Source organism: Phyllostomus hastatus, unplaced genomic scaffold (assembly GCF_019186645.2).
Source record: "Phyllostomus hastatus isolate PE091 unplaced genomic scaffold, TTU_PhHast_1.1 phas_contig_64, whole genome shotgun sequence".
Lineage (NCBI taxonomy): Eukaryota > Metazoa > Chordata > Mammalia > Chiroptera > Phyllostomidae > Phyllostomus > Phyllostomus hastatus.
Window position 1 is genome coordinate 3,702,442 of NW_025333928.1, and position 10,702 is coordinate 3,713,143.

A 10,702-nucleotide genomic window follows, 5' to 3' on the forward strand; every position below is an offset into this window, starting at 1 on the left:
TAGATTTGCTGGATAAGGTAATCTTGGATGTAGGTCCTTGCCTTTCATGACTTGGAATACTTCTTTCCAGCCCCTTCTTGACTGCAAAGTTTCTTTTGAGAAATTACCTGATAGTCTTATGGGAACCCTTCTGCGGGTAACTGTCCCCTTTTGTCTTGCTGCTTTTCAGATTCTCTCCTTATCTTTAATCTTGGGTAATGTAATTATGATGTGCTTTGGTGTATGCTTCCTTGGGTCTAACTTCTTTGGGTCTCTCTGAGCTTTCTGGACTTCCTGGAAGTCTATTTCCTTTACCAGAACGGGGAAGTTCTCCTTCATTATTTGTTCAAATAAGTTTTCAATTTCATGCTCTTCCTCTTCCCCTTCTGGCACCCCTATGATTCAGATGTTGGAATGTTTAAAGTAGTTCTGGAGTTTCCTAAGCCTCTCTTCATTTTTTTGAATTCTTGTTTCTTCACTCTGTTCCGGTTGAATGTGTATTTTTTCCTTCTGGTCCAAAACATTAATTTGAGTCCCAGTTTCCTTCCGTTCACTGTTGGTTCCCTGAACATTTTCCTTTGTTTGACTTTTCATAACCTTCACTGTTTCCTTGTATTTTGCAACCATACTGAACCAATTCTGTGAGCACTCTGATTACTACTGTTTTAAACTGTGCATCTCATACATTGGTTATCTCAGTCGCTTAGTTGTATTTTTTTCTGGAGTTTTGATCTGTTCTTTCATTTGGGCCATTTTTTTTTTTGTCTCAGTGTACCTGTTACATAGTACAGGGTGGAGCCTTAGGTATTCACCAGGGCAGGGGAACCCATGTCAATGCATTGTGGCACTGTATGTGGGGTAGGGGTTTGAGTGGTAACAGTGCTGCTTGCTGAGCTCTCAGCTGGCTTTCAGTCATTTCCTCTGCTACCCACAAGGAAATTGGGCCCTTCTGGTGCTGATTCCAGGGTGAGTGGTTTTGTGTACGTTCTAGGACCCTGTGGGTCTCTCCAATGAACTCTCCTGTGAGGCTGGGAGTTTCTCCTGCCACCTTAACCCCCACAGGTTTTTTCAGTAGAGGTTTGAGGCTTTATTTCCACACACTGGAACCCTGGGTTCCTGGGTTCTAAAGTGTGGTCTGTCTCACTCCCCAGTTGTTCCTCCTGGTTTATTCACATGCAAATGTGTGACCGCCTGGTCCTCCCAGCACCACTCTGCCATGAATCCTCTCTGCCCAGCTGCCCATCTCTGCTCCTCCTAACGGTCTGCATGAATGTTTATTCTTTAACTCCTTTGATGTCAGACTTCTATATAGTTCAATTTTCTGTCAGTTCTGGTTGTTTATTATTTTTAAATTTGTTGTTGTCCTTCTTTTGGTTGTGCAAGGAGGCACAGTGTATCTACCTATACCTCCATCTTGGCTGGAAGTCCAAAACTTTTCTGTAGGATTTTAGAGAAAGAAAAATTCATTCTGGCTGAGATAGTCAGTAAAGACTTAATGAAGAACATCGTGACATTGGACTTGAACCCGCAAAATAAAAGGATGGTTGAATTTTAACAGTGGGAATGAAGACATGGCATTTCAGATGGAATGACTGATTTGAGCAAAGGCACAAAAGCAGAAAATTACACGGTTCTGTCAGAAAGTTGTGGAAGCAGATGCTGGAAAAGTTTGAAACTTGATGCAGAAGGACTTAACTATCCAAGCTGTCTGAAGATCATGAGTACTGAAGGAAATGAGCCAGCAGACATAGACACAAGATACTCTTCATTTAATGTTGGTGAAAGCTACAAGAGCTTCACTGTCTAAAGACACCTTTGTGGTCAGAGCACAGACTCAGGGAGATTAGCCTGAATGCAGTGGCCACAGTGGTTTGGAATGGGGAACATGTGTGGAGGAGTGGAATAGGGGATCAGTTAGGAGGCTGCTGAATTATCCCCTCAAGCTTTGTGGTCTCAATCATCCCTAGAGAGTTCATCTCCTAATCTTCCTTATTTTCATAGGCTAAATCCATCCTGCAAGGATTCCTGGAGGATTCAGGCTATCGCATCCAGGATCTGAAGAGCTTCCACTTGGTAGGACTTGGTGCAACCCTATGTGACATGAATCTTACTGAAATCTCACATATAAAGATCTCAGAATTCAGGTAACCAAAATGCTAGTGTGCAAAAAGGCAAAGTGATCTGTGGGTTGTTCCTTCAGCAAGATGTCCTCTGCTTCTGATGCTTGGCCACCTTCTGATCTAAAACAGGGAGTGGGCTTCGCTGGATGTTTCTTTGATGTTGAGCTGACCTAACTTCTGCACACCATTTTTGGCTACAGAGTCTTCCAGGCTCACACTATATCCCTACCCCTTAACCAGGGTGGTCATTGCCAGAATCGGGCACCTACTCTGCAGCACCCATGTCTTGGCAGAGTTCAAGAGGAAGGCAGAAGTTGTGTTTGGGGATCCCACAGAATGGTCTGGCTCTGTCTTGCAGGAACTTGGAACCATTGCAGGTAAGAGGCACCTTACACATAGCTTTCTCTCTTTTTCTGATGCTAAATCTGGGAACAGAAAAAAAATCCTTGGTCGTGTGTAGCAAACATCTGTATAGTTACAGTAAAACTTAGATTTCAGCACACGAAGTTGCAGATGGTGGGGTTGCAAATCTGCCATTTGAATAAGCTCTCTTGGTGGTTTTGTGCACACGAAAGTGATTTAAAATGTGATTGAATTGGCTCCTAAATTGGTTTGTACACGATATGAAAATGCACCTTCTGGGTATACATTTTATTGTAGGAGACCAATCAGGGCTAATGTGACCCACATTTTTCTTTTGAGTTGATTAGGAAACTCAGTTCCCAGTGTGATTTTCAGGGCCTTCTGTAAGGAATTATGCGCACCTCAAGCATGCAGATCTATGCATTCTGCAGCATCATTAATAAAATAAGTAGAGTTCTGCTGGTTTGAACTAAACCCTCATGTTTCCTTTTTCTCCCCAGCTGGATTAACTAAGGAAGAGCTCCGAGTGCTTGACAAGGATTTGATGCCATATTTCCAACCATCAGCAATCAGATGCCTTCCTGATGAGATATTCAAAGTAGGTCCTCAGTTCCTGAAGGAGAATTGAAGCTTGACCCCATTTCATATCACAGCAGGAAGCAGATGGAAGGCCTTGTATTCTAGGGGCACAACTGGGCTTCTGCTCACAGTGCCAGAGGAGAGCTGTATGCTGGTAATGGACAAGTCACAAGATACTTTCAGGATTTTTAAAGAGTTTTTCTTAAAATTTTAACTTATGTTTTAATTGTATTTATTTTTGTGGTTGCATTCTTTTCATAGTGAGTGGCACTAATTTCTATTTATGATGGTATGACAAGTTTATATTCCCTTATCCCAAACCCTTGGGGACAGCTATATTTCAGAATTTAGAATTTTCTAGATTTTAGAAAGATCACTATGTGACTACACAGTATGGCTGTGTCTTGGGAAGTTCCTGTAAGCAAACACATTAATGTTTCTTCTAAGAAACTGGTGACAAGTCTCACTAACTGAAATAAATAGAGACTATAAATGGTTTCACATCAGTTCAGGTCAAGTTTTGCTAACAAATAAGTTTGTCTTAAACTTTAGAAACAACTTTCCATTTGCAGACTCTTTTTGGACTTCAGAATTGCAGATGGGGGATTGTGGACCTGGATATTAACTTTCAAAATGTTTTTCAGCAAAAACACTTGAATTGATTTAAAGAAAAATATTTAAAAAACCACAGCAGGACAGGTGACAAGCTACTATGGAAAAAATTGTGAGAGTGGAATTGGATCAACTGAGGTTAAGGAAGCAGGGTATCCAGTGCAAGGAAGGGGTCCTTGCTTCCCATCCATGTGCAAGATTAGAGGAGTGTTTGTCTGGGACAGCCTGCTCTGATGGGGACTGACACTAGTGTTCTTGCTTGCTGTGTAAGTCAAGAACACATTCTGTCTGCCACAACTGGATAAGACACACAAATGAGCTTAGACAGACTCCCATGATGTCACATAATTGATTTATTTCAAGACACACAGGACAGCTCCCAGCACAGAGCAGGCACAGTAGTTGCTTTGAAGAATAAATAGTCCTGAAGGCCATTGAGCTTCCCCTCTGGGGAGCTCTGTGGGACAGGCAGCTTGGTTCTGAATGCTGGCACATTGCTGAGCATTTCCTTATAGTCATGTTTGGAGTACAGTTTGTGGCTGCTTCCTTGCTGCAGCATTTATTCCAGAAATTCCTATTGACCACCTACACTGTGGTAGGCTGAAGGCTAGGTGCACCTGGGCATGCAGCAGGGAAGGGGTCTAACAGTGTCTTCAGGGGCCTGGAAGATAAACTAAAGGAGTGCAGTGAGCTGGGTAGGGGTGGAAGTAAACCGGAGAGTCCTATCTAGATGGGGAGGCTCCTTCTCTATTTATTTTTATTTTTAATCCTCACCTGAGGATATGTTTATTGATTTTAAAGTAAGTGGAAGTGGGGTGAAGGGAGTAGAGAGAGATTGGTTTGAGAAACATCAATTGGTTGCCTCCCCCATGTGCCTCGGCCAGGGGATCAAACCTGCAACCCTTTGGTGTATAGGATGATGTTTCAATTAACTGAACCCCTGCCAGGGCTACTTCTCATCTCTGGCACATACATCAGTATAATGTGACAATGTGGGCCCAGGGCTGTTGGATCTTCCTCTTTTTTTTTTTTTTTTTTTAAGAAGAAGAAGCTCTAGCTGGTGTGGCTCAGTGGATTGAGTGCAGGATTGCTGGTTCGATTTCCAGTCAGGACATATGCCAGGTCCCCAGTTGGGGGTGCACGAGAGGCACCCACACATTGATGTTTTGCTCCCTCTCTTTCTCCTTCTCTTCCCCTCTCTAGAAATAAATGAATAAAACCATTTTAAAAAAGAAGAAGTCAGAAGTGTCCATTTTCACTGTGAAATCTCCTGATAATTAAATGTTGGCAACAACTTTGAATTTGCTTTTTAAAATATAGTGCAGTAGACCTAGAGATTCAATCTGCCTTGTGGGTGACAAGTCAGTAACATTAGAAAAATAGATAATTTTTATTATAGATTTGTTAATGGTAGGTGGAAGGTGGAAGCCAGAAGAACACCTACACTGTGCATGTGGGGTGCAGGACAGTGAGAGAAAGGAGATGATACTGAATCTTGCAGGAGAGGTGGAGATGGAGGAACGCTGTCCAGACAGAAGGAAGAGCTTGGCAGAAGTGCTGACTCAGGGGTGCTGCACATGTAGCTGGTCATTCTCCTGAGTGAAGAGTGCTGGGGGAAGTGGCTGGAGAGATGGGCAGGGCCCAGGGCAGAGGCCTCATTGCCACATTCAGGAGAAACTTGAGCTGTGTCCTGGAGCGAGCAGGAAAGAGTCTACATGCATCCAGGAACACATCTCCCTAGGCAGGAAAGAGGGTGAAGGAGAAGAAGAAGGGGTGATAGATTCTGACTTCCTTTCTCAGAATCTTTTGGGCCCTTAGAAAACAAGCCAGATAACTTTAAAGGCCTTCCCACAAATGCAGAATGCTGCCATCCCATCTCGTTCCAGACCCACTGGAACTATTCACCAAGACCTCTGACTGAAGCGATTCCAGAAGCCTCTTGTTTAGGGTCCTCAAAGACATAGTGTGCACCAAGGAATTTCCCACTTCCAGTGTCCAGGGCAGACATCACTAACAGATCCTGCTCTCTCCCTCCTCTGAGGACTCATGGTGCTTTGGCACTCATACCAAAACATCAGAATGTGCGTAGGAGATGAGTCCTCTGTGCCATCCCATATCTTGTCCAAAAGCTGGGAGAGGTTATGTAGCTTGCCCAATATCACATCACTTTGGTGTAGCAGAGCTGGAACACAGACAGATTCAGCTCTGTGGCCTTTAAGTGTGCATTTTCTCTTCCACATCAGAAGCATTTAGGAGGCACTGTGCATGGCATTGAGCAACATTAACTCACACAGTGAGAAGTCATGGACTCCTGTTTCAACTCTCCTTTAATACTGGTTGCTTAAGGAGGAGGTCTCAATGTCTCAATTTGGAGCTAAAATGTCTTCAACATCTCTGTGACACATTTAAATCCCCTCTCTCTTTTTTTTAAAGGCCTCAGGTTCAGCTTTTGTTAGTGAACAAATCTAGCTAGAATTCTATAATGTTTTCATTTTTAAAAGATTTTATTTATTATTTTTAGAGAGGGGGAAGGGAGGGAGAAAGAGAGAAACAAAGATGCCAGAGAGAAACCTCAAGATAGGTTGTCTCTCACAGGCTCCCAAATGGGAACCTGGCCCGCAACCCAGGCATGTGCCCTGACCAAGACCTAACCGAGACCTTTTTGTTTGCAGGAGGATGCTCAACCCGCTGAGCCACACCTGTCAGTCCTGTTGTTTTTATTTCTTTTGACTTGTTTTTAATGGTTACTGATGGCAAGTCAAACTGGTTTTCCGTTTTTGCAAATTTCCATTTAAAAAATAAATTTATTTTGGTAGCGAAAATACCAAAATATCGCTACCAAAATACGATCTGACTTTTAAGGAGAAACTATAAAGATGAGAATAATAAAATGGTATATGATGGCGCTGCCCCTTTGCCCCTGCAGGAGCTCTCAGAGGATCAGATTGCCGCCTTGGGTCCCCAGAATGCCGCGGCTGTGACCCCGGCCCAGCGTGGCCAGCTCAGCGTGCCGCAACTGCAGAGCCTCCAGTGGGCACTAGATGGCGCCAAGATGCGTTTTTGGCTAGATGTGCCCCCCAGCGCCAGCCCCATGTGGACCCCCTCCTCCCATTCTCCAGGTGAGCAAGAAACCTCCCTGCCCATCCACCATTCCCCATCCTGCATTCCTATCGGTTGGTCTGCTTTGCTGCGCCTGGTGTAGGAAGATTCCTAAGATTCAACTTGGGGTCTCTGACAGTCAGTGGATTTCTGTCTTCAGAGAAAAATCCAAAGACTTTACTAAACATGTATACATGACTCTCAACTCTGGCTGCACTTAAAAGTCACCCGGGGGCCCTTTAAAAACCTCCAGTTTTGCAGGCCCCACCCAGAACCTGTTGTATCAGTCTCTCAGGACTAAATTCATTTCACTGATTCTTTTTTGCCTCCTCCTTCCTTCTCACTGTGCAGTGTTAATAAATCTAACCGATATATATTAGACACCTACTATGTGCCAGGCCTGCTGTAGGGGCTGGGAACAAAGAGGTGAGCAAGACAGGCCCAGCTGTCTTGTGAATGAACAAGATGATTTCGTAGTTGGTAAGAGCAGGGAAGGAAAGAAGCCAGGGAGGTGAGATGACTGAGGGTGGGGCTAAGAGGGGCATAGGGATATGTGGTTTTCCTCCCCCTTTTTCCTCCTTGCCTTTCTTACTCCTCCCCTCCTTTTCCCTAACTCTCACACTTCTTTGTGATTCCTTCTGTCTTTAGTGAACAGCATCTTTGGGCTAAGATGTGGGGAGACAGGTGTGAACAAACCACAATTGTCCTCCATCCTCACTGAGTATAGGGGCAAGGGGAGAATACATATCCAGGTGATCATGAGGCCGTATGACAGATGCTATGATGGGAAAACAGCACTGAGGGGACATGGGAGCCTCACCTGACCTAGGCTCAGGGGGAACTGGGCAGTTGCCTGGGAAGTCTCTCAAAGACAGTGATGTCTAAGCTCCACCCTAGGTGGGGAGAAGATGGACTCAGCCAGGTGTCCCAAAGGACACAGGAGGGTGTCTGAGGTAGAGGGAACAGTGTGAGTAAATACCCAGAGAACAAAGAGAACTTGGCACTTAAACCTCCACTATACCTTTAACAGTGCCAACGTAAGAAATGTTCAAACCTGTAGAGAACTTTTATGAGTTTATTTGAGCCCACCTGATGACAACTACTGGGAAGCAAAATCTCAACAGATTGAGAAAATGCTCCAGAGAATGGCAGTTTTGCACCTTATTATACATCAGAATCAAAGGAGAAGACGTAAGGGGGTTACATGAAATTCATTGGTGGTAGATTAGGGAGGCAGGAGAAAGCAAAGTGGGGAAATTTCTGAGATTACATAAAGACTAAAACAGATAGACACCTACTTCTTTTAATTTTTTTATCCTCACCCAAGGATATTTTTTTCATTGTTTTTAGAGAGAGAGAGTAAGGGAGAGAAAGAAGTATCAATGGCCACTTCCCCTACACGTCTGGACCAGGGATCATACACACCTGGACCAGGGATCAGACCTGCAACCCAAGCATGGACCCTCACATGGAATCAAACCTGTAACCTTTTGGTTACAGGAGACTGCTCCAACCAGCTGAGCCACACCTGCCAGGGCAACACAGACTTTTCTTTTACACTTGTGGTTATAGAATAGTTAACAGTGAATAATCAACATAATAATAATAACAACGAGGTATTTTGTGGTCTCTTTGGGTGTGATGGTTGTGCTTTGAGGGGCCTAGAAAAAAGAAATTACTTTGATATTCTAAAGGTATGTTATCCTAGATGCAAAAAGACAATAGACAGGCTCAGTTAAAGTAAAGATTGACCTTTGCCAAGGAAGATAATAGCCTAGGACACAACTACCTGTGTTGAACTGCTTTTAGTTAGGAGGTTTTAATTTCAGACCATCCTATGTGGTTATTTTGGTCTCTGAGTTTGTAAGCCCACCATGCAGGCCTCCCTTGAGCTTATTAGATTTAGTATGTGGCCCCTTTTTGTCCACACTAGCCTTCAGTTTGAAATGGCGAATTAGAGGATCCCCAATTTCTGCTGCTACCAGTGACCAGAGATGGTACTAATAAACAGGAGTCATGCCTTTTGATTTACTGTGATTATTTTAAAATTTTTTCATTAGCACTGTCTGGTATGGTTTAGTTGGTTAGAGCATCAACCTGTAACATAAGGGTTGCAGATTAAATTTCCAGTCAGGGCATGTACCTAGGTTGGGGGTTTGTTCTCTGGCCTGGGTGTATACAGGAGGCAACCTGTTGATGCTTCTCTCTTGCATGAATGTTTCTCTTTTTTCCTTCCTCTCTCTCTAAAAGCAATGAAAAAAATGTCCTCTGGTGAGGATAAAACACACACATACAAATCCCCGCAAAATCTCTTCATTAAAATATAATGTGTATATATTTGGAAATTATTTTTAAATGTAGTGTTTTGTGTGTATAATACACACAATAGATAACATACATGGTTCACAACATGTAAGGTCTGAAAAGGGATTCAGTGACATCTCCCTTGGTCCCCTGCTCCCAAGTCACCTAGTTCCCTTCTCCAGAGGCAGTCAGTGTTACCAGCCTCTTGTGCGTTTGCCCAGAGATATTTCTAGATTATCTCTACACTTTGACAGAAGCTTATTATATACTTCATTCTAGGTCTTGCATTTTTTACCTAACAATGTTAAGAGAATGCTGGAGACTGTTCCATGTCTGTACATAGAGCTGTTCTATTGATGGCTTTCTGGCTGCCATAACTTTATTTAACTAGATCTCTGTAGATAGACACATCAGTTTCTGTTTTTGTTTTTCACTGTTACAAAGAACATGGCAGCATCTGTTCAAGTTTTCTGCAGGATAAACTCTTTGAGTGGGATAGACAGGGCAGAGGGTTTGTGCATTTGTAATACTAAGGGATATTGCCACATCCCTTGCAGAGAAGCAGAGGGGCAGTGCCAATTTTCCCTTAAACCAATAGGGTCAGAAAGTAGCTAGGGCACCTTAAAAAGGTGTTCCCATAAGTCCTCAGCTAGGAACAATCCTAGATGCCTTTCTCTCTCCATTCATCCCTCAGGCCTGAGCAGGCTGACAGTGGGTGGACCCTTCTGTGGACCAGGACTTTAATCTTTTGTTCCCTAAACATGCTTTATAATTTGAATCACCTGGGATTGATGCTCAAAATTCAGATTCCTGGGCCTGTCCCAGACCTGCTGAATCTGAATCTGTAGGGGAGGATCCTGGAACTCGATTTTAACCAGCTCCCCAGGTGACTCATTTGATGGAGGCAGCTCTGTACTGCTGATTCCCACAATCTTAGTTAATTCTCACCACCCCAACCTCTTATTTGGGGTCATCACTCCCACTTAAGAGAGCACAGCAAGATTTGGCAGGTCAAATGAGTGGCTCCAGAGGGGGCCAACCCAGGGAGTTGGATAAAATGCATCCACCCTCACGGGCTGTGGAGACCTCCCTGTGTACTTTCTTGTGCTTCCTTTTAGGAGCCTCCATTCCCCTGGGTCTTTGGCCTGGCTGCCTGTTGCTGGTTCTAGTGCTCCAGCTCATGCAGTGAGTGGCCAGCACACATCACCCTCCAGTGCCGAAGCTGCTGGCTGAAGACCTTGACCTGAGACCAGAGCCAGGAGACCAGGGCCTTGAAACTGAAAAGTCACAAAAAAGAAGAAAAATTATTAACAATCATCTTGCAAGTTCTTAAGCTGCCTTGTGCACTCAGCTGAGACACATCCTCTGCCCCGTTTCAACCTCTCTTGTTTTCCAGCCTAGAGACAGAAGCTGTTCAGGAAGGGGGGTGGGTGGTTCTGTCAACTGTATGAGGACCTTGCATACAAGTTACTGCCCTTTCTTCAGAGAGAGGCCAGAGCAATGGGTTCAGGCAAAAGCATCACTTTACCCAGGTTTCTACTGATGGTTTCTACTCTGCCTTAATTTCCCTTCCTCAGAGCCACAGGCCACATTGGATTTCTTCTTAGACATGTAGCAGAGCTGAAATAAATGAATCCCTCACAGGA

The 10,702-nt window shown here is 44.0% G+C and overlaps 1 protein-coding gene across 1 annotated transcript in view; it reads left to right on the forward strand.

Moving 5' to 3' along the window:
• The window catches only part of OTOA (otoancorin), a 71,774-nt gene extending 61,072 nt beyond the window's left edge, over positions 1 to 10,702 (forward strand). The window contains exons 24-28 of the mRNA XM_045849113.1: positions 1,981 to 2,123; positions 2,340 to 2,476; positions 2,963 to 3,060; positions 6,580 to 6,772; positions 10,175 to 10,702. Of these exons, the coding sequence (XP_045705069.1) occupies positions 1,981 to 2,123; positions 2,340 to 2,476; positions 2,963 to 3,060; positions 6,580 to 6,772; positions 10,175 to 10,245 (642 nt within the window). The 3' untranslated portion in view covers positions 10,246 to 10,702. The remainder of the gene's footprint in view (positions 1 to 1,980; positions 2,124 to 2,339; positions 2,477 to 2,962; positions 3,061 to 6,579; positions 6,773 to 10,174) is intronic.